Raw genomic sequence first — 25240 nt, 5'->3', positions numbered from 1 at the left:
CCTCTGCTTTGCATCATGTAAGGCCCCTCCCACCCTGTGAAGTTTAATACCAGAGGAAGGCTGAGGGCTGATTCTAGAGTGTTCCATCCTTCCTCTTTGTACCTGCTGAATGAGCACTAAGTAAACCCAGACTCCTCAGCCTCTTCCTCGTGGAGCATTTAGTTGATTTTTTTTTCTCAATCATTTAAAGTGTAAGGGAGACCACCTTTTGTTTTTTTTGTTCTTTCCCTTCATCTCTTGGCAGTGTCTTAACACTGGATGCATCTTACAAGAGTCCATCTCATCCTTGGCTGATTTAATCATCTGGCCTGTTCTCTGTCCTGTGAGAGAGTAGTCCCTGTTCCCTCTACCCATCATCAAAAAGAACTGACTCTTACTGTTAAAGCTAGGTATGTATTATATCATTAAGTATGCTCACTTTTGTCACCTGTCCTCATTTTGGTTTATTTCTAATTAGATGTGTAGCCTATTCTATATTAACATCTTGGACTTACGTGTATGGTTTTAATTGTGGGTATTTGCAGTTCATGTAAACTCGGTCAAGCTTGGATATACTAAGGGACAGTGCATGCCTGTCCTAGAAATAGCCCACAGGAGCACTGTCGTGTGGCTAAATTGGACCAGTAGTTTGCTGTGTGCCTTCAGCTGTCCATCTTTGTTCTCTGTCTTTTCTAACCGGTTTGATGAGCTGTAATTTTCCAGGAGACTTGGTTCATAGACTAAAAAAGTAATAGACAATGGTCAGACTGCACTGTAAATAATGCACCAAGTATTACTCTTCGTCTAAACTAGACTAATGCACTTATCTGTAATTCAGTTTTTAATGATTGTATATTGTCTTGGGGGAAATAGTTGTTAAAAAATGTTATGTATCAGTTATTTATGAAGTATTTGAGGTTTCATCAGAATGATGGGTACAGGATGCAATGAGCTTTGATTATTATCTAAATGGGTCAAAAGTCTTTTTTATTAACTTTAATGATTTAAGCATACACATGTAGTTTTATATTATTCTGCTCACTCAGTATTTTAGGCTACAGTATGTTTATTTATGACCACGTGTTACACAATTTTTGACTGACTTGATCATTTTCACTTTGCATTTCCTGCTTTCTTGCAATAATGCAAATTAAATCTATGACTCTATCATCCGTGTGGGCTGACTCACCTCTTCACAGCTCCTGTAGTGAACAAAGTGAGCAGAGATTAACTTTCATCTGCTCTCAAAGTGATTCACCTTGAAAGTCCTCAACATGTCCTTATGATAAATCCTTTTTGTTGCACATTCAATCTTTTAATCACCTCCCAACACTTCGTTGTTTCAAGGTTCCTTTTTCTCTAATTCAACACTGTTGTTCCAAAAAAATCAGAGAAGATATGATAGTGTCTACTGAACATATGAAGGAGCAAGTGACATATTCTGAAATAAACAAATGTTTATGCAGTAGACACATGGCTGGGAGAGACTACAAATCTAATGGAAGATGTTTTTTGAAAATATGTTGTTGTAAATACTTGTAAAAACCTTGTAAGAATCCTTTTCTTAGAAATGGTCTTTATCATTGCTTGATCTGTTCCAGGGAACAAATCTCTGTAGAGTTACGAGGCTCAAAAGTTAAATTAACTAAAAAGGCTTTTATTCAAAGAAAAGGAAAGGTAAAGCAGCCAGTTTTCAATTCATGAGCCCTGTATTGTTTTCTCACTTTCTCCCTCTCCCTCACTCTGTGAAAGGCATTACACCTGTATCTAAAATACACAGAGGTGACATTTCACTGTGGTTCTACATCATCTTCTAGTGTAAAAGAACCGGCACTTTGCTAACAGCAAATAACTCTCTGTAATTTGCTTCAAATTGAGAAAATAGCTGTGGGTGGGGAGGGCAAATGGCAAACATACAATCGTCATGAGAGAACGGAAAAGTACTGAGAGGCTCAGCGATGAGTGGTGTGTGTTTGCTTGAGGGTGTGTTGGGGGGGAGGGGGGGGGGGTGCTGAGACACACTTATCCACCTGTATGAAACAGGATAGTCAAATGTTGCGACAGAGCACACTACCCTTCAAAAGCTGTTCTAAGATGCAATCAGTCTGTTGCTTCCTATCTCTCTAAGGCGAACACAGCAGACTATTACATTCAGCCTCCTACAAACAGCCATCAAATATCAGTTAGATTTGTTCAATATACTTTCTCAAATATTACATTTGTTCAAACATTCTGTGGAAGAGTTTCTCACAAAGCGATGCTCACATGCTTTCCATTTTTAGTTCTGCTTTCATTTTGATAACATTTACGGGTTTCAAGTGACAGAATTTGTGAATGGTTTTTTGTTTTTTTTAATGTGGATTATGTTTCTCTGCCGCAAAAGGAAACCAAACCTCATTGGTGATTCATTTTTAAACCTCATGTAAGATGAATGTGCCTTTACCATAAAATAGACTTTATTGTCTCAAGAAATCTACAGTATTATAGAAATGTTCTTCATGTTGTCTGTCAAGTGTCGGTGTAATTAAATATGTTGGTAAATTCTGGAAAGACAGCCACAGGCTTAAGAATGTTGCATGTTGCTGATGTGCCTTCTTTGTATTAACACGTGAGCAGCAATGGAAAGTTACCAGGTGCAGAGGAAGCTGACTGGGGAGAGGACATTTTCAGAATTATTTCTGACCTTTAAAAGTATAATGTGATTAAGTGATAATGTTGGCGGCATGAGACAAAAAAATTCCAACTCCCACTGACTCTTGCTATTGTTTGCCTGTGTGCATGTAGCTGTTACCAGGGAGTAATATCTCTTGTAATTATATGTTTGGCAATACAATTATTGACTCTTTATGTTATTATGCATGTTTGTAACCAAACTGGGTCTTTTTCATAGTCCTACCAGCTTTTGTTTGGGCTTTTTGGTGTTATACCTAAAAGTGTTTACCTTTTTCTTCAGTTTCTGACGTCTCAAGATGATTTACAGTTCTGGCTATGAAGTGTACTGGATGTAATTGGCAGCAGTTTCCTCAAAACCAGATTTAAAAACGGTCTTTTATTGACTCTTCTTCCTCTAACTACTTCAGTGAAAGTTGTGTAGCCTTGAGCACACATGAGTTTACCATTACGATTCAGAGAATTTCTTGATCTGGTTTAGATCAATCCTTGGAGTTCATTGAAACCAGACCTTAAACAACTTTTAATAATATATAGCCACAAGGTTATGGGTGAATAAACAAAGTGTGGCGGAATCTGTCTCAATATTTTAAATCATGTTTTTTTTTTCCCTGTGCTTGATTTGAACCAGGTTGGTAATTAGAATATGAAGTCTCACTGAGAAAAGCAGAGGATTTTGGACACCTCATACTAACTACATTAAAAGAAGAAGCACAAATTTGTGAGTGTATAGAGAGGGGGGCTACAGATGAACTTTTTTTCTTCTCCAAACTAGGTCAATAGGCACGATATCCCTAGAGATCTTAGGCTTCTTTCCGCTCTGTGAAATATCTTCATACATTACCAAAAGGAGGGAGGGTGGCACTAAAATAGTTTGACTGTGAACATTCTGCTTGGCTGAAAAGAGCCAAGCAAATATAGGCAAACGTAGATCCAAGTAAAGAAGATGTATTAAGACTCACACATTTATTTCAACTTTAAACAATTATTAGTCTATTGTAAAATCTCAAATGGTGTCTTTAGTAACAAAACAATGGTAACAGACCACTAAGTTTAAGCTTCACCCTTGAGCTATGCTTTTAGGGCACTTGGAACTGTGTCCTCCAGACTTTTCTGGTTTTTCGGGTTTACCACAAAGGTAGGATCGGCTTAAGCTACCTTTCTAGCAGCCATGTTAAGGCATATTGGAAGTTTTCTTCTATTTGCTTTACAATGTTACCTTGTTTGTTAAATATATTATATCAGCAGCCCACAAGGAACTCTGCAAGTCTTTTTATAGTTTAGTTACATGAAACCCAATATATTTTTTACTAGTCCCTCCATGGAATAGCTGCAGATGATAATTGTTGTTTGTGAGGTACAGACGCTACTGGTGATTTAAAAAGTGGCTTGTTTCCAGAAAAAAAAAACTGTCCTGCCAGTTGTTTACCACACAGTGTATGTTTTGCTGCTTGTTATTCATTTGTGCATACAGTTATTTGATCAAGCTTGGGGGGAACAACGCATTTGTTTTTGTCTAGCTGTTGTTTTTCTAGTTCAACAAACAGTCACGTGTCCAACTGCTGTAGGGGTTTCCACATATACTTTTTTATACAAATACACTATAGTTTATGTAATATTTTCAATGTATGCCTATTAGCTTTCATGAACCACTATTCTTTTGTTGAGAAAAAATGTTGTGGAGCAGTGTGAAGTTTTTCAAAAAAAGAGGACTATGTTTCTACTTCTTTGTGGACAACAAATGTCCAAATCTTCATTCTCTTTGAAACCTAGATGTCTTGCACTGAAAACTATCAGCACTGTCATTTAAGTTGATACAGTTTTAACTGTACAATGACTGATATATGGCCTGCAACAGTTTGCACAAACATACAGAACACAGAACAAAACATGAGCCACATAACTGAGCTTTTCAGGCTTTTGTTGATTTTGGCACAGTGCCACTTCCCTCAGCCCTTCACTCATTCCTTCTATGCCTGGCATAAACATACACACACACACACACATACAGTAGCCTCCAATCCATATTTTTCAGACCATTTTTTTTTCACTAAAACTTTTTTTTCTCTCTTCCTTTTCTCCCCAAGGGGGTGTACATTCTTTTTTTTCCTCGAGTTTTACAATCCGAGCCATTACCTTTTTTTCCCTCAAGTCTTTTGCATAACAAATATGTTTTCTCACTACATTGGGCAAGGGCCATATCTTGTTTTCCACCATGATAATGATGGCTTTGTTTACAAAAACAAATGGGTTTCTGTATGTAATAAATAAAAAAAGGTTTACTAAGAATCTGCCTTACTGTGATATTTCAGATGAAAAAAAAGTATTGTCTTACGTCTTACTTTTCCTGGACTGTAGCACTGTTGATACAGTATAGACAAAATTAGCCATGCTAATATGCAAAATGGATGCAAACCTGTGGTAAAGGACTCAAAGGCTTGTCTTATCTTTGAATCCTTTTTTTCTAACTATCCATCCAATGTACAACTATTGTACATTAACCACACTCACATAGACAAATGTGTGTACACACTAACTTGGCTCTGAGTTGTGTTCACTTCCCGATGTTTGGGGTGGAACCTCGGGCTGCCCAACCACTGAAGACGGGGGACAACATCTGTCCGCCATCTTTGTCAGTTCTGCAAAGTAATATGGTGAGACCCCTTTTGTCTCTTGAATTCTTCACCTTCCCATCCCTCGCTCATTTACCTTCTTGACTTCATTCTCCTCTGCTCCAGCCCTTCTACGCACATCAACCCTTTCTCTTGAGAAAGCGACGCTCCTTTTTGTCACTGCAGCCTTTTCTTTATTCACTGTCTTTCTTAAAGAAGACATAAAGAGTCCCTTTCCAATGCTTTCATTCTCCTTGTGCATTTAGTTGAATACATAATGCTGTTTTCTATTCATTATCATGAATGATTATTTATCATGTGGGTTTTGTATCTTCATGATGAGAATGCATTTTTGTTTATAGGGATCATCTTAGAAGATAGATATGACATGTACTGTAATATCATTATTTGTGTACTTTGAATTATGTTACAGTTATTCAACAACAATGGTAAAGACCACTTGCAAGCTTCTGTTTCCAGTTGTAAGCAATTAAAAGGTGTATGTTGTTTTTATTTGCTCTCTACAGGAAGAAGCACACAGAAGTGGTCCAGGATGGCTCTCAATGTGCCAGGTCTAATTGTGATGGTGGGGTTCTACCTACTCATTTTGGGTACCGGAATCTGGGCTTCCATGCGCTCCAAGAAAGTGGAGAAGAAGTGTTCAGGAGATGGCATGGAGATAACACTCCTGGCTGGACGTAACATCAACTTGCTCGTCGGCATCTTCACTCTTACTGGTAAAGCCACCAGAAACTGTTTTATTTAGCTGATGAACGTGTTTACAGCTTTGAATATTCAGAACATTTAATTTGTCACTAAAGACCTGTGTGTATGGTAAAGGTCTTTTAAATTGTGATTGTTTGGTATATGTGTATAAGTCATTGGAATGCCAAGCAAGTAAAGCATCTGGATCATGTTTCCTTTAAATATTTATGGGTTTGTCTTTACAGCTACATGGGTGGGCGGAGGCTTCATCCTCGGTATAGCTGAGGCAACTTACAACCCAACACTAGGTGCAGTTTGGGCTCTCATGCCTGTACCATATGTCCTGACTTTTTTCTTAGGTAAGTAGCATCACTTACCATCAACTGTCAAACCCTGAACCATAAACAACCAACCCGAGACCCAGTGTGTCTTTTTTGAGAAATTATGTCAGCTTGAAGGCAGCAGTCTCAGCCATGTAACTGGATCCAAATGTGCTTATGAAATTTCTTGGTAGTGCTTGATATCCTCCCATTACACAATATAGGACACAATCAGAAAATAGACATCAACTTAACTTGGGCTTACAAAGAGTACCTTGCTTATAATGGCTTTGTATTTAGTGTAAAATTGTGTTTCTCAAAGTTCTTCAATATAATGTTAAAGTTTGTTGTGAAACAGTAATCTTTCTTCCATATTCCCAACCCCAATCTGACTCCAAGCATCTATAAAGGTGTCGCTCATGTTAAAAATAGGACCATGAGAAATCAGTTAAGGATTGTAACTCAAAGCAACAGGTGCAAATGGTTGAGGTCACCCAGACACGTAACTTACTCAGAATTCACTAAAATTACCAACTAAGTGGTTCCTCTGTATGCATTTGCAACAGGTGAAATAATCCTTTAGCATTTTGTCACAATGGCTTGCATGGTGTGAGTAATGGGAACTGGAAACACCAGAGTCCCTGACCAGGAAATAAAACTTCCACATTCTGTTGAAGTCCATTGTTGGCCAAGTGGGCCCAAGAGTTCAACTAAAGGTGTTTATTGTGTTATCTGAGCTGAACATTTATTTTTCTTGTTGTTCAAACACATTTGTTCCCCTTCCCTTTTTAACCCTGGCCTTTGGTTTTTAAAATGACAGAAATATTGCCACGATAAACTGGCTTTATTATGTCGAAAATGAAAACATGGCTTTATAGTAATCCTGTCCCTTTGTGCTTCAGGTGGTTTTTTCTTTGCCAAGCCTATGAGAGAGAACAAGTATGTGACAATGATGGATCCCTTCCAACAGAAGTATGGGAATGTTCTGAGCAGTTTGCTGATCTTTCCCGCTCTGGTGGCTGATGTCCTGTGGGTGGCTCGCACACTCGTCAGCCTGGGTAAGTTACCTCACACTATAAAATTGTCTGGCACTTAATGTAAGCACACAATCATGCAGTCAGGCACCCACAATTGTGGACTTAATATGGCATAAACACCATAGTTTAAAAAAGCTGGGTGTTGATGGAGTCAGGGCTGTCGCAATAAGCAGGAAAATTAATTATTACAATATTTACAAGCCAACTGCAGAGCATGTGGGGACATCGTTACAACTGCATGGAAGTTGTCTCACTCAACCTCATGTTCAGATGGACATAAAGGCAACTGGTAATGGCAATGGTAACTAAACCAAAAGTAAGTTTGCCCCTTTAGGAGAATGTTGGCTTTAAGACAAATAAAAAAGGCAATACAATGGATTTAGATGATGAAATGTGTAAAAAAAAAAAAAGATCTGCGCCAAAAAGATCCCTGCAAAGAGGTATTGTTAAAAACAACACGTGAAGATGTTGAACATGGAAGTTATTGACAGAGAATAAAAAATGAAAGTCACAATCAAAATAATCTTTGGACCAAGATATTATAACTGGGAGTCCAGCTTTGACCTGGGGGACGCCAGCTGCAGACCCCTAATGCGATAACTGCATGCTGTTGAGCCACTCGGATTCACTACAGGGGGAAGCGTGTTTTTTGGCACCAACTCTGCATTTTTTGGACTTCATTAATGTACTTGAAAAGAATAAAAGGAAAAAACTATGATAGGACATGAAACCTAAAGCTTTATAATGGACACTGCTATCACCATTCCCATCAACTTTTTTTATGACAGAGTTATTATGTTATTTGGATTACAGACAATATTAAGCTTCTTTGTACTTATGCAGAAACAACACAAAGTAATTTGATATTTAAAAAACTAAACACACTTTTTTTATAGCTTTTACAAAAGAACAACACAAGAGCAGAAAATGTATGAAATGGACTTAACCATGTGCACTTATGTAAGCTACAATAGTCAGCATGCCGAGATAACTAGTACCTTTTGAAACTGATCTTACGTCTACACTGCTCGGTTGGGAAGAGCTTAATAGATATATTTTAAAAAACAAGTAGGAAGAGGGAGGCTAGTCAAACAACTCAACAGCACACATCAAATCAAGTGTGTCTGTATCATGCTTGCGTGCAAAAAAAAAAAGGCCAACAATTAAAATATTTTCCAGCACTCTGTAAAGCAGTGCATATTGGGCTTTTTCATACAAACAGCTACATGCTGTGTGTCTTTGGTGCCTTGTGTTTTTACGAAATAGAAGAAAATAATTGACCCTGAGCACACAATGAGCATTGGTTAAAAAACATGTGCTACCTTATTTGAGTGGATTTATGTCATTATTCAGATAATAAGATGGCTCATAAAGTAATACTTTTAAACATGCAACTACATACGATACGGTCCTATTGCTTTTACTGTTATGTTTCTTATCTGTCAGTGATAATTTAATTGTATGTGTGTGTGTCTGTGTGTGTGTGTGTGTTTATGTGCCTCAGTAGCGGATGAAAGTGAGCATGTGCTTTGCAGTGTGAATGAGTGGGAGAGCCCATAAGTGTGTTGTGGCTGGGTGTGAACATACTGTTTTCTTGTGTGTTTTTAACGCTGTTTTCTTTTCCAGTGTTATTTGAAAAAGTGGGTTAAACATCGAGCAGCCTGTTGATTGTGAGAGGTGATCACTATGATGAACCAGATCAGAATGTTGCGTCATTCAAGGTTTTTTATGATTGGTGCCAAGGCACTGAGTCAGTTACGGAGTAAATATTACATGGAGAGAAATCACTTAATTATCTGTAATTTGTAAGATGATGTTGGACAAAAACATGACCAAACCAATGAAATCCATTGAATCGAGTCAATAGCAGTCAATTTACCAAAATAACACCAAATGCTGTGCACCTCTCCACAAAAGGACTGGTAGAGATGCAGGAATGTTCCTGTCCAAAACTATAAAACTAATATAGAGTCGGGAGACCCCTCACTCAGAAAACTGGTACAGCTATGAATACATTGATGTGGGCTTAGCATCACGCACATACACGCACATATAAACACTTGACACTCCAGAGAGTGCACTGAGCATTTGACCCACCACAGGGGCGTTGTTGCTGGGAGACTGTTTATCTGTGTGTTGAGTATAAACTGAGCTTCATGGTCAGCTTGAACGAGTGTGTGGGTGTTCATGTGCGAGCGTGTGTGTGTGGTGGTTCAGTGCCAGAAATGTTTGAACTTATTTAAAAATACTTTGAATGTGATCTGAGTAAGCTGTGTCATATCAAGGGTACACAGTCAAGGTCAAATTTCTTCTGGGAAAGAATCATGGATAGGACAGAAAGGTTATGTGTGTGTGTGTGTGTGTGTGTGTGTGTGTGTGTGTGTGTGTGTGTGTGTGTGTGTGTGTGTGTGTGTGTGTGTGTGTGTGTGTGTGTGTGTGTGTGTGTGTGTGTGCATGCACGCTCACGCGCCAGTTTTAAAAATGGGACATGGATAAAAACAACATGGGGTATTTGGGCAGCCCCTTCCCTCTGTCCATCCCTGGTGCTGTGCCCATTACGTCCAGAGGCCCTTGAATTTCATTCCACTTTCCCCTTTCCTACATTTAGCTTGGAGGGGAACAGCACAGCTCTGCATAGAACACATATGACATCCAGTGCTACATTTGGAAAACAGCCCAAACAAGGAATCATTTTGTCTCCAGTGATAAGGTTGCATCATGTCCCAACCATAAGTCCCTGGACAAACAACACAGAACTTTTGTGATTTTAAAGCATATCCAGCTATCACGCTGAGATGGATTTCAGTTCACACATGGCTTCAGAATGCATCTCGTCTGACCATTTGGGGTCAGAGTTTGCTTAACTCGTCATTCAATGTTGTCATACGTATTTGTCACTGAACAAATCTAAATACATTACTGCACTACTAAATGTATTTTAAGATGTATTTCTGTTTCAAGTGTGAACAAGTGGTTTTATAATTGTAGTATCTATTACTTAAGTGTTGGGTTTTTTTGTCTTCAGAGTTCAGATACAAAAACAAACAAACTTGTGATTATATAATAACCAAGAAGATACACCAGCTGAACGCTTACAAGGTAATAGATCAGATTTCAAAAATGTGAAACACATTGAGGTGAAAGCACAAAATGTAACAGCCAAGTGTACTGTAGATGCTGCAAAGTGGGGAGACAGAAAGTTGAAATGGGATGGATTGAGGTTGGGGAGGTCAGTAGGAGGGTGAAAGGTCAGCAGGGTGGTGAGTGGCGATCGATGGTGCCGATCTGACACTTCTCTGTTTAAGGGCATTGTTGTGGTGTGGCTGCAGGCTGCGGCTGGGGGGACCCTGGCAATGTGGCAGAAGAGACGGTGAAGGTAGTGACGTTTTGCTTGCCTTGTTTGAGTAACAAGATGTCTTTTTTTTTTTTTCATTTATTTAAAATCTACATGTAATCACAAATATATTGAAAACACATTATACTTTTTGAAGAGACTTCTCTTTAATGTTTTATTTATTTTCAAAATGAAAGTAACGTAATGAAGAACTATTATTGTTAAAATGGTGAAATTCACTCACGATGGTGAGAGATTTATTTGGAGTCACAATCAATAGGCTGCTTTTGTTTGTGTTTCTTTAAAGTTCTTTGTTATGATCTTATTATCAGATTTTGTGTTTGCTTGTTGCATTATTTTAGCTCATGGATGCTTTCTGGAGGTTTAAACCAAAGCAACCCATACTTCAGTATAACTTTATTCTTGACTTGTATGTTTAGAAATGTTACGTTTGGAATCTTGGTTGTTAAAGAATTATTTGTTTACATGTTCATTTTAAATACTGTTTTTAGATATGAAAAGTATGCCAAGACCATAGCATTGCCTAGTTTCTTAACAAGTCTATGGTATTACTACATAAGTGTGAATGCATGTACATGTGTGTGTCTGTGTGAAAGAGAAAAGATTATAAAAGGTAAAACTAATAAAACTATTTAACTATCACACAAGCAGTTGCATGTAACTGTAGCAACCAACTGCTGTAAATTGGATGAGTTGCTGTAATATTAATCTCTGCTAGTGGTCTGAGGCTTATTGCTGTGCTGTGTTGTTCCAGGTGGAACTATGAGTGTGATTCTGGACCTGTCCTATGTCTACTCCATCATCACCTCCTCAGTTGTGGCCATAATCTACACACTGCTTGGGGGGCTCTACTCTGTGGCTTACACAGATGTCATCCAGCTCATCCTCATCTTTGTCAGTTTGGTGCGTAATATCTATACACTGTTGAACAAGCTGACAGGTAATCTTCAGAGTGTAGACTATAAAACATAGATATACTCTCTGTGTCATCACCCATTGTTTTCTGAAGAGGCATTATAAAGTCCAATGAGGGGTCGCCATGATGAAAGTGTTGACCTCTACTCATTGTTAAGGGTATTTGATATAGCTAAATCTAAATCTAAAAGAACATTTGCAGAAAATCCATTATAAACGTGAACCACCCAACAAGTTTTAGAAAGATGTGTCTAGGGACGGACAAATTGAAAATTTCCAAAACAGGGTCCATAATCACATTAACTGTGTTCCTGTGTTTGTGTATACAGTGGGTGTGTGTACCTTTCCTGATGACCAACCCTCACTCTCTGGATATCTCACTAACTGCTTACAACCAGACCTTCCAGGCTCCGTGGGTCGGCACGGTGGAGCTCGATGATGCCGGCAAATGGTTTGATGACTTCATGCTGCTGGTGAGTGGAGTGGGAGAGGTCATTATATACACACACAGACTGCACAACACGTTGTTTCATACACAGCTTATCTAGTGTTTACAGAGCTCCAACCATTACAGTAATTAAATTAAATGGAGCCAGCAGTGAAATTAAATGGCCTGATTTCATTAGATGAACAAACAGTTAAGCACAACAACATCAGGGTCATACGAGGATTGCTCCTTCCAGTCCTGTATAGCTGTACAGTCATCTGTCATCATGTCTCAACTGTGTGTTTCTGCCAGGCTCTGGGTGGTTTGGCCTACCAGGCATTCTACCAAAGAATCTTGTCAGCCTCATCTTACTCCCAGGCTCAAGTGACCTGCTTTGCCTCATCTGCCTTCTGCCTGGTGCTTGGTATCCCCTCTGTGCTAATCGGGGCTGTGGCTGCATCAACAGGTACACATTTAACTTACAGTACTGGAAAATTGTAACTCCGCTTTCCCAGATTAGAGTCTGAGTATGCTCCTGCATTTTAAACTGCATTTAATTTTTTCTCATCGTTTCACTTAATTAGGCCCTCTTTATCAGATTTAGGGTCTTGCTGGATTCAATTATTTCTCCCCTCGGTCTTTCAAACATTCCTTTGGTTTTCATCCAAATATTCTTCCTTCCGTCCTTCCTCCCAGACTGGAACTCAACCAGCTACGGATTGCCGACCCCATATGAGCGTGACCAGGCTGGCTCCATTCTCCCAATCGCCCTGCAGTACCTCACACCCCCCTACATCTCTATTGTTGGGATTGGAGCTGTGGCTGCGGCTGTCATGTCCTCCATGGACTCAGCTCTTCTGTCCTCAGCCTCAATGTTTTCCTCAAATATCTACAAGAACATCTTAAGAAAGCAGGTTAGTATCTGAGTGAGATGTCAAGTCTCTTTGAGAAAATATCACTTAAACAACTTTTTTTGCTACTACAGTTAATCTGCACATAACAGTAACAGCCAATAGTAGTTGTGAGGTTCAACATTTTAAGGTTTTTGGAAAATACAGTTTAATGGTAAATTAAATTTTGTTATTTATAAGTCTCATATAATCACTGTTACAAAAACATGTTTAAAAGTCTATCTCTATCTAGAACAGGGTTAGTGTTGCTTTTTGGAAGTCAGTTTTTATTAGTATTAATTAATGAACTCAATCTTCATGCAATCTTAAGGAAGTTTACATTTCTTTTTTTTAATGTTTAACATCAGAGCCAAAGACTGCAAGATGGTTTCAGCTACCATGCATCACTTGGCTCGTTGATCATTAGCAGGACAAGCTATCCAATAGTTCCATTTTTTAAATCCCACTACATTTTCTAATAGCTGTTATTGTTCAGAGAAAATCTTAACAATTTCCTCATTAAATATGCCCTTTTTGATTTGCCTCCATTTGTGTATTAATCAGCTAGAAATAAGCCTTGTGCTATATGTGGGTAGCCAAAGGACATTTACAACCCAGTGACTGTATCACTATACTATACTCTCACAACAAAAACTGGAGGCAGCAACAGAGTAGCTATTGACTTGATGATACCGCACATACTCTACAATATGTCCTCTGTTACAGATTGAGAGATGTTTATGATGTTTGTTCTCATATAACAATGATCTACAGTATTTTTTCATCCCTGAGGAATGTTCCATATAATTAGCCAGCTCATATAGAGCTGTAAAAAGCTGTAACTTGAAACTGATTTTGTAAGCAGATCTCTCAGCCTCAAGATAACCCTTAGATTTTAACATTGTTAAAGAAGGTTTGAAGTGAAATTTAACACCCTTGGCTTTTTTTTTTGTCCTACGCTCCTCTCATTCAGGCATCAGACTTTGAAATGCAGTGGGTGATCCGTATCTCAGTGATCGTCGTGGGTCTAGCAGGCACTGCTCTCACTTTTCTGGACAGCAGCGTGCTGGTCTTCTGGCTTGTGGGTGTGGACATGTCCTATACCATTATGTTCCCACAGCTGGTCTGCATCCTCTTCTTCAAGGTGTCCAACGGCTATGGAGCCTCTGTTGGCTACTTGATGGGAATCACTTTGAGGGTTATGAGTGGCGAGCCCCTCATTGGCCTCCCGCCAGCCATCAAATTCCCCGGCTGCCGACTGGATGCCGAAGGAAGGCTTACCCAGTTCTTCCCCTTTCGCACTGCAATTATGGTCATGTCACTTGCTTCCATTCTGATTGTCTCCTGGCTGGCCTCCGTCATTTTCAACAAGGGTCTGCTGCCCGAGAGTTGGGATGTGTTTAAGATCAAACGCACGCAAACAACAGCCAATGCTGCGGACCAGAAGAGGACCATCTCTGAAAAGGAAGAAACATCTGTGGCCAGGCAGCTCTTGGACACCACCAGCTTGTGAAGAGGCTCACAAAAGAAGAAGAGAAGAAGACAGGGAGTGGATGGAGCAGATGTGTTTGTCTGCTTAGCAGGAATTCACAGAGGGGGAACAAAGGAAAGACTGGACATTATGTACAGAATCTCTATCACAATGACATTGTGGTGATGGCTAGTACATTGTCAATCAATCAATCAATCTTCATTTATATAGCGCCAATTCATAACAACCTTACTTTTTATCTATTAATAAGAAAGAGCAAAACACCATTAAAAAAATCCCCTTTAAGAGGCAGAAATTTTCAGCAAATCTGGGCTCATGATGGAACAGCCATATGCCAAACTGCACTGGGCTTTGAAATGGGATGGGGGAGATAGGATAAAATGCAGGAAGAGGGATAGGAAGGTAGCGGCGGGGATTGGTTGTTCAGGCAGGATATCCTCTCCAACATTCCAGAGGAACCTAAGAGAGAACCAGGAGCTCCCAGAAAAAGATGTGGTTATATGTGGTTACTAACTGGGATTTAAAGATAGTGGCATAAAACAATATGATTAATGCATCGAGAGAGAGAGAGAGAGAGAGAGAGAGAGAGAGAGAGAGAGAGAGAGAGAGAGAGAGAGAGAAACATAAGTTCAAGGTTCCAATTCACCCAGTAGTCGAGGCCTATTGCAGCTCAACTATGAGCCAGTCGATACATGTGCCAGCCCTAACTAAAAGATTTATCGAAAAAGAAAAGTTTTAAGTCTATTCTTGAAAGTACATTGTGTGTCTGCCTCCCGGACCCTGACTGGTAGATGATTCCAGAGGGGCTGATTACTGAAGGCTCAACTTCCCATAGTACATTTAGAGAAATGTTCTTGATGGGTAGTACGGCACAATTAACTCTTTAAGACAGCAGCTTTAGAGTTTTGTAAGTGAGAAGGATTTTAAATTCTATTCTAGATTTTATAGGGAGCCAGGACAGGAGTAATGTGGTCCCTTTTCTTAGTTATAGTCAGTACAAATGTATGAATTAGTTTTTCTTCACCGTTTTGCAAGAGGCTGATTTTAGAGTTATTACGAACTTGAAAGTTAGCTGTCCTTGAAATTTGTTTTATATAAGAGTTAAAGGAAATACTGTATCTTGATCAAATAAAACTTCTAGATTTCCAACAGTGGCGCTAGATGCCATGCTGATGCCATTAAGGGCAAATATATCATTAAAAAATGTCTCTCTGAGGTTTTTTAGATCCAAGCAGTCTTGTCTGAGTAAAGCAGCGAAAAGTTTCTTGTCATCCAAGTCTTAAAGTCCTTAAGGCAAGCTTTTGGTTAACGTAGCTTCATTGATATGTATAGCTGAGTATCATCTGCATAACAATGAACATTTATAGAACATTTCCTCATAATACTACCCAGAGGAAGCATATGTAAAGAGAATCAGTCCAAGCACTGATCCTTGAGGCACTCCATGACTGACTTTGGTGTGCATGGAGGACTCATCATTAACATACTGAGATCGAGCTATGAAATAGGATTTAAACCAACATAAAGTAGTACAAGTAACGCTCGGTAATTATTCTAGTTTCTGTAATAGGATTTGATGGTCAATAGCAAAGTCAACATCAGCACTAAGATCTAACAGGATGAGCACAGAAGTTCCCTGTCTGAGGCTAATCAGACAGATCACTCGCAAATTTAACTAGAGCAGTCTCTCATGGAGAAAGTCGCCTAACTGAGTAGGTTTGTTTACACCCTAGGTGAAGTCTACTGAGTCTAAAATATATTATATTGAAGATATTGAAGTCACCTACAACAAATATTTTATCACTGCTTGGGACTACATTTGATAGAAATTCTGTAAAAATTCAAATAGAAATTCAGAATATGGGCCAGAAGGACGGTAAACTACAACAACTAGAACTGGCTAAAATGTTTTAGAGACTAGATGTGAAAGACTAAAAGGCATTCAAAAGAAGTATAATTCAGCTTTGGTTGATGATTAAATACAAGAATAGAATTAAAAATAGCTGCTACTCCAGCAACTCAACCAGTGTTGCGAGGTGTATGAGTATTAATTTGACCGGGAGGGGTGGATTCATTCAACTGACATATTCATACTGAGACAGCCCGGTTTCTGTTAAACAAAGTAAATCAATATGATGATCTGATATCAGGTCATTGACTTAAAGAGATTAAGATGCTAAGGTTCGAATGTTTAAGTCTGCATCCAATTGTTTGATTACTTTTGCAAAATCATATTCATACTTTTACTTTTAATTAGATTTTTATTTATGCCTTTTTATTTATGTTTGGATCGCTTATAACGACGAGTCTGGGCCGGGAAACAGACACACTACCTATCGTACAAGGAGAATTACAGTTATAGGTTGAATTACATTAGTAGAGTGTGATATGAGCTCTCTGGCACCTTACTTCATAATTAATGAAAATTAGCTTTAATCAGTATAAATGCTGAAATGTGCTCCTTGGGTAGAATAAATAGCAAAAAGCCAGCATTATGTATGTGATCAACATAAAGGCCCAAAACAGAATAATTATTAAACTTGCAGCAGTGTTTCAACATGTAAGCTGACACTCAAAGAACACAGAAGCACATTTAACCAAGATGCCATTTCATTTGATTGGAATTAACTTAAGAAAAATGTTCACAATAAGACGTTGTATAAGTTCTATTCATTAGATGGCCAAACAAAAAAAATTATAGCTTGACAAAAATTAAAATAGTACCTTGAAATTATTCCGTGACCAATGACAACTCAGTTCCTAAAGACTCCAACACTGTGGCAATGTGTTATGGCACAAAGGACACCCGCACAAGGAATTGAACAGTCAATCCATCAGTAAAATAGTTAAAATTATGAAATAGTTAACAATTTATATCAAAATGTTTGTGTTTGTTACTATTTATTGTTTATGTTGGAGAAGATAAACACATTGGGTTGTGTAGCTGATATCAAAACAGGAACAAACAAAGCAGACTTTATTCTTTACTAAATAATAATTTATTTCTTTAGTAGGGATGTGTCAAGATACTGTGCTGCACTGAGTACACCTCGCTTCTTTTTCAGAGTAAGTCTCTAGGAAAGATTTGCAGCTGTGCAACATGACAGGGCCCTCTTTAACACAGAACAAAAACTGCTACCTAAGGAACAAAGGCACGGCTTGACATGTTCCTGGGGCACATTTTGAAAGACATGTTATTAGAATTTTTGTGATGTGATCTCTGCTTCTTTCAGTTCTACTATGGAAAAGATGATTTTTCTACATAACTTAGGAACTTGGGCCCCTAAAAGTTGAGATAGCCCTACCCGAGGTAGAACAAAGCACAACCATATTTTTTCACAACTTGAACATGTCTAGTTTATGAAACGGACGGTTGTATAAAAACATTTTACTGCACAATTACTTCTTTTGGATGTTTTATGCATCTTGCCAACAAATGACATCGTGAAAAGCTTCTCTGAAAGGGACAGCTCCAGCCTTATCACATGTATCTCTGGAAATCAGCGGCAGAATGTCATCAAATTTGTACAGGATGTTCACATATAGTTATTCTGAAAATTACACCAACCCGCGAAAAGCAGTAATGATTACATATAACTTCATTGAAAAAATAAATCATATGGCTTAAGGTCTTTTTGCTATTGTATACCATTTGAATATATCAGTATAAGTTTAAACAACCAAATCAAGACAACACTTCTCTTTCTCTCTCTGTAGGCATAGAGAGGAACTCAAGTACGTACAAAAATGGCACCAATGCTTATGCAGACTTGAACAACTGTTGCCAATGCCATGCAGGCTAACCAACATACCAGGAGAAAAAAAACATGTTCAACCTGTGTTGTTAACTTACTGGCAAGTTGCTGGACAACACTGACAAGCAACCCAGTTTAATACCACTGGATGGATGCCTCCCATAGGTGCAGCTTTTTATAAAAACTGCACAGCCTCCAAGACACCCGGGTGATCTAAGCCCTAATTTTCACTATTCTCATTTGTGGGTAAGATGCATAAAACATCCAAAAAATAACATCAAGTAAAATATTTTCATACAAGAACCGTTTCATAAACTAGACATGTTCAAGTTAGGAAAAAATATGGTTGTGCTTTGTTATATCTTAGGCAGGGGTATCTCGAAAACTAAAGCCTTTAAGGGATTTGTTCCTCTACTATTAATATAACTTTTTTTAATCGTAGTTTAACAAATTATTGCAATTTTATTCTATAATAGCAGCTGTGTTATGATCCCAAAATGCTTTGCTTTGCTTTCAAAAACCTCAGTTTTAATAGCATCCTGAAAATGTTCCTCTTTTGCTTTTGAAATGACTAATCTTAGTTTAAATCTCTGATTGTGTGGAGAAAACAAACAGAATTGTAACACCATTTCTAAAGGTATAAGGCCAGACTGCTCAGACTTGGATTTCAGTGTAATGCTGGTGGGGAGCACTTTTGAATTTCCATGGCAACCAAAACAAGTGGACAGAGGTGACACAAATACTATTTCAAGATTTTTAACACGTCAGTGTTTTGGTTTAAATGTTTATTTAAGTTTGATTGGAAAGAACAGCAATAATAAGAGACAGAAATGCAAAAATCTTTATCTCCATTGATCTCACAGTTATTGTAAGGACACGCAGCAATTTACTCACATGACAAAAACATGATGTAGCACTTTTCTACAACTATGCGGAGAGAAAGCATATCAGACATGTTCTTTTCTTTTCTGCCCATCAGTGTTAAACATGATCCTTTCAGTGTTTCATTGTCTTTGTACTGTATAGTTACATACATTACTTATTGAAAAGTTGCTGTTAATAGTCCTCTGACTTTTTTTCCTTTCCTTTAGAGAATATCCTTGCAAATGAGACTAAGAATTAACAGTAAAGATTTACAATGTATGACTTGTGAGATGTTATTCAGTAACATTACTTTTGTTAATTAGCATATGCGTCATTATACTGAGCCTGTAAAGTAGTCAGTTGTGCAAAATGGTCCCTGATATTTTCTGACAGACCAATAGCCTTCCTCTACTAAACTGTTGCCTTACATATCACTGGAAACTGGTTTCACTCTGCTGTCAGTGCTTATGCGCTAGTCATCGTAAAATGGGTGTATAATCTAGTCATTGTTTAAATACCTCATGGGCCATAATGTTTGCTTTAAGTATCAGGACTACCACCTATATTATGACTTCTATCCAAAGCATACTGGGTGAATGTCACTTTCCAAAGACTCAACAAAAAAGTTAGTGTGTATGAAAACAGGATGTATTCAGGACACAATGCATCCATTTTTTTATATGCGTGATTGAGATTTCTACCTGTATTATACTGTTGTACTGTACAGACTAATCATGATTTTTTTTTCGATATTTACACTGTTTTTTACAAGAGAAACACAAATGTGTATTTTATCTGAAGTTAGCAACACAAAACTAATTCACCTTCATTATGCAGAACATTAAATGATATTTCATCTTTAAAGAATTACAAAACTGTCAATTAGTGTTTCCCTGTGCATGGCACACATCACGGGAAAAAACAAGTTACATGTAGATGTTAAAGAGAGACAGCCTTGTAGAAAGAAACAGTCAGGCCTGACGATGCCTCCAGACTCAACTTGTTGTAAGAAAACTAGCCAGCTGTCCACAACACACAGGATGGGAAAGGATGCCTTGATAATAGAGCATGTACAGTATGTGTTATCTGTTCATTACATCATGTTAAAGGAGAAGGGTTCATTTTTCCATGTTGGGTCATTCTCTGAAAAGTTGTACGTTTTATAATATAAATAGGTGATGAGTTCTTTGTTGCATTTTCGCCATGTATGTATTTTGGTTTTATACTATTATGCATGTTGATTTTGATTTACTGTTTTGTTTGTATAACAAACCTTTGTGAAGGCTGTTCTCTCTTGCCACTTGGCAAGGTCCTACTTTGTAATCGATTAATGTAAATCCCCATGGGGTGATGTTCTGTCAGAATAAAGGCTGAAACCAATGACTGATTTGTGCTGTCCCTGTTTTAGTGGATTGTGCCTCAAGTTCTTCAAAGATCAACTTTTAAATTGTTAAATGGTATAGTGTTGAATACAAAAACTATTGACATTAAACTTCATGGAGGGGTACTGTTGAACTCTAAATACTAGCTGCTATGGATTAGTAGCCATTTAAGGCTCACATAACTTCAGACGAATAGAGAGGGGTAGAGAACGAGCAGAGAGACAGGGAGGCACAGGAAGTGCAAGACAGGGAGAGACAGTATGGTTGGTTCATAAAACTCATACTGAGTGCAAACATTGGTCAAAGTTTTTATGGGTTTACAACTGCTACAGATAACAGATTTTCTTGATCTCTTTTTCAGAGCAAATCAATTTTGCACAATTTTTACAACGCACCTCTACTGGCTTACAATCACTGATAATTCAATCAGAACATGTCTCCAAGCCGCAGAGAGGCCCACCCACGCCAGTGAATTGAAGGACCACTCATGGCAACCGGCAGCTATCCAGCTGACCAAGGGAGGCCCAGGTGTCTACCAATGATGCCCACCCAGAACCACTCTTCAATGTTAAATCTAATCCACCATGATAAACTGCCATGACAGACACAAAATTATGATTGCTCCCAAGAAAATCTTACTTATCTTTCATTTTTGTTTGATGATGTCACCTTCCCTACTTGTTCTCAATCTCACTGATTGTTCACAGTTCCTTAGCCTCACAATGATCAAGTATTAAGTCCTTGTGCTTTCCTGAGTCAGTGCCAGTCAGTCTTTGTACCTCTTGCCAAGTGTTAAGCCCCAGAGTAATTTGAGTCTTTGATTTTTCTCCTTGGCCTGGCCTGTTTAAGTATTTTGGATCTTCTGAACAAGTGTTTAAGGCGTTGAGCTGTTTGTATAGTCCTCCGTATTCCCGGACCGACAGTGATGTACCAAAAAAAAGGATTGCACTTGAATGTTCAACAGCTTTTAGCTCTTTTGCTAAATGTCCGAAGTTGGCAAATTCCTGAGGTTGTACACTCATATTCTTTATCACATGCTTGAAATATTCCCTGTATCCTGAGACTGAAAGGCAGCATCCATTTACCACTCAATCTGCCTTCAAACCCTCACTTGGTGATGCCCTGGGTCAGCCCAGATGAGTTTCCTCTGAAATGTTGGCTGGGCTTAATCTTAAGAGATAGGATTAGAAGCTCAGACATCCAAGATACATTTTACAAAGAAACCAAGAAAAATGGGAGTTGGAAGCTAATGTGAAAATAGAAGATAATGAGTGGGAAGAAAGAAGCAGTCACCTCAAATAGTGCTTTATGGAGGAAGTCTGAAGCTTATGGTTTGATATTTCAGAACCCCCAATATTTCAGAGTTATGTCAGGATTTGTTGGAGGCTCATCACCTTTGTGTTGGATATGGGCTGCTAGTTAACAAAAATACACATTTTCTTTGACTAGCCAAGACTGCAAACATCTTGGGATGAAATTAAAAGTAAGCTTACAGCAATCTCATAAGTGGACTTACCTTTAAGTCCCCTATACTATATGCTGGGATGAATACCAAGAGGTTTCCTATCTGTTGTTAATCATGTATATCTTGAAAATAGTATTGCTTATCGCACACACACACAAGGTCACCTGAACAGCTGCTCCTGGAGGTACCGAGGTTTAAGCGGAAGCTCAGAGGGGATAGAGCTTTCTCTACTGCCGGTCCCAAACTCTGGAACGATCTCCCACTGCACATAAGACACGCCCCCTCACTGTCCATTTTTAAAACTCATCTTAAAACCCATTTTTATTCTTTGGCTTTCAACCCAGCATGAGACTCTGTTCTTGTTTTATTGTTTTTATTGTTTTAACCCTGTTATTGTTTTACTTATGTTTTATGTTTGTGCTCTTCATTTTGTCCCAGCCACAGCTGTTTAAAGTGCTTTATAAATAAAGTTGAGTTGAGAAATTGGTACCTGTAACTCAGTCCTTGGCTGACAATATCTGAATGTTTGTGTGGACATGTTACTGTGGAAGTAAAAAAGTGTACTTATAGGCTATTTGATATTTTCATTTACCAGCTGCTCAATCTGCAATCAGTATATTGTGAAAAAAAAAAAAAATTAACCTAATTTACATATGTTTGAAATGGCATTTGTTTTTTTTATTATTTGTTGTGTGGAGGGAATAGTGGGAGAATCAGTGTGCAGCTAAATAGAACTTTACAAACTATAAACTGCACAAGGTTAAGACAAAGCAATAGATCTAGTATAGGCTTTTTTCAAATAGGTCTATGCTAATGCATGGGGAGAAAATGACAGGATTGACCTTTTATCATTTCATGCTTGAGCTTGAAAGTATCTTTAAGCTTATTGTTTCAAGGCTTAACAGGAAAATACCTCATACAAGTTTTTCTAATAAAAACAAACACAGAGACTCTGGCAGTGTGAGTTGTTAAAGCCTTAGCTTAGTTGTGGCTTAAGATTTTTGTTACTGTGGTGTTTTTAGAGATTTACGTGATTTTGTTGGTTGGAATTGTAGGTTCAGCTTAAATGTTATAGACTATGTGTTGAAGCAGATCTAGATGATACACAGGTGAGTCAGGTAAGATCAGATACTATGATCTGTTCATATCATAGTTGTTTAATTTAAATTCTACATTTGGTTGAGTTCTACAACTTTCGTGTATTTTTGTATTATGCTTTTTTGTTGCTTGTCTTTTAAGTTTCATATCAAGATGCCACACTAAAGAATTAAAATCTATGTCAAAATCTGCTTTTAGATTACTTTTTTTATAACTAGAAATAATATTAATATATAATATTAATATAACAATAATTAGTAAATGTTATGTTTTACAGTAATGCAGGTATCTGTGCTGTATGCCCACTGTTTTTTCAGTCTCCGTAGGACTTTCTCTCTGATTCACACCATAAATTCATTACAGTATTCAGTAGCATAATTTTTTCCTCCAGGATATTGAAGGGATGACACTGTCTACTCTATCTCTATTTGGTAGTTTGCACTAACCCTAAATGCGAGAGGAGCCTTTGTCTTCTTACATAACATTGTCAATAACAGATGTCGTTTTTCCTCTGCTTGACGGCACGCTTAAACTCAGAACACTCACTTCTTTAGGCACCACAACCACACTTGTCTAAGGTTACTAAATGATATACCTGCTGTTCAGTCCAATGCCCAATGCTAAATGAATTTAATTAAGAAGTGGATGGTGTCTGTGGTGTAGGCCTACTGTCAAACAGAAGTAAATTACCACAATTTGAACTGCAGGGCAGCAGGAGACCACAATTTGAATTGAGGTATGGACTAAATGTAATGTTAAACAGCAATAGTTAATATTTGAGTTGCCATGAAATGCATTTAAACCCAGTCATGGAAAAATCTTATCAATGCAAAGACCAGTCATCAACACCTAACTTAACTATAAATACAAATTGCATAAGTGCAAAGTGCTTGCATACGACCAAGCTTGTGGTCCAACACTTTGCCGCTGAGAAGACATTTGAGCTTGGGTCAACTATGTTGAGTGGTTTCAACATGCATTGCCTTCATGACTTTGTTAAGGACTGGAAGATTTGTATTACTCCCTCATATTCTGAGCTTGAATCATCAAAAATGTATGAAGCTTTTAGGACTGTTAACATGTACATGTAACATGAACATGTTAAATTATGCTTAGGATCATTTCTAATCTGAAGTGAAAAATATAATAACCTCAACAACTTTAATGTAGAGTATACCATTTCAACACTATTATCATGTGCAATGATTACTTTCACATCTATTCAATTTCATATTTCTTACTTACTTTTTACAACTTGGAAAAAAATAGTTTTGAATGTTTGACTATCACGTGCAATACTCCCAAACACCACTATTATTGTTGGGTGTAATATCTCTTTTCCTTGTTATCCTTGTTTAGTAGTGTGTGGTTCCTTTCTGGACAGTATCTGGTTTTGTGGCTTCAATAATGCCACACTCTTAGCTTTCTCTGTTTTTTGGGGGCATTTCTATAAATTTCCCCCTTAGCTACATTATAGTTTCTATTGCACGTTAGGTTTTATGTATTTTTACTAATATTAAATGCTTCTTTGTGCTATTTGTTTTTGTACTTTAATGTTGCAGCAACCAATGGCATTTTCTTTACAATTCATCATGTATTATCTCGCCTTACTATCTTATCTTATGTTAACATATCAACATATGTTTCATTGGTGTGATGATTTATTTAGTGGGTGTTGATAAGCTTTCATTTCTAAAAATGTAACTCTGACATAATGCAAGAGAGGTTTAAAGAATCTCCTTGGCAACAAAGTTACTTTCTCATATTGCATAAAATAATTTCAAAATTAAAACCATTTCATATCAAAAACTGAAATGAAAACTTCAGGTTTAGAGAAGAAAAGCACCATGGACTGGTCTCTGTTTTGAACAGGTGGGTCCAATAAACAAACTTCTCTAATGGGGTAAGAGGAGATCTTGTTGCAGGCTACAGATGCTCTTGATTTAATAGCAGTCCCGAAGGTCACTGGTATGTGAGAGCAAACAATTTAAAAACAAACTGCATGCTTACTTCAATTTTTGTTGAAGATCGGGTAGCGTTACATTTCTGCATTAAACCTTAAATCCAATATATAATATTCAAAAGGGTACATTTGAAAACAGTAATGCTTTGGTAGTCTACTGTGAGATGCAGAACGTTAAATCCTTACAAATGCCATATGCCCATTTAACTTTTGTATGACTCGAAATGTTGTTTAGCTGACTAAACAAACTGGGCATACACATACATTAGATAAGCATTACCCACATGATTAGAAAAACAGACTTCATCATG

The 25240-nt window shown here is 37.8% G+C and overlaps 1 protein-coding gene across 1 annotated transcript; it reads left to right on the top strand.

Annotated features, from left to right (window-relative positions):
* The first annotated feature begins 66 nt into the window (after positions 1-66).
* LOC306819696 (high affinity choline transporter 1-like) lies at positions 67-20404 on the top strand. Its single transcript, XM_079337150.1, has 9 exons — positions 67-389; positions 5789-5998; positions 6212-6325; positions 7189-7344; positions 11433-11581; positions 11923-12066; positions 12333-12486; positions 12717-12934; positions 13884-20404. The coding sequence occupies exons 2-9, from the start codon at positions 5815-5817 to the stop codon at positions 14421-14423; spliced, it is 1659 nt and encodes a 552-aa protein (XP_079193276.1). The 5' UTR covers positions 67-389; positions 5789-5814; the 3' UTR covers positions 14424-20404.
* Positions 20405-25240: the final 4836 nt, after the last annotated feature.

This window comes from Symphodus melops, assembly GCF_947650265.1.
Source record: "Symphodus melops genome assembly, chromosome: 2".
Classification (NCBI taxonomy): domain Eukaryota; kingdom Metazoa; phylum Chordata; class Actinopteri; order Labriformes; family Labridae; genus Symphodus; species Symphodus melops.
Note: the sequence above shows the minus strand (reverse complement) of the source record. Positions and strands in the feature narration are given on the sequence as shown.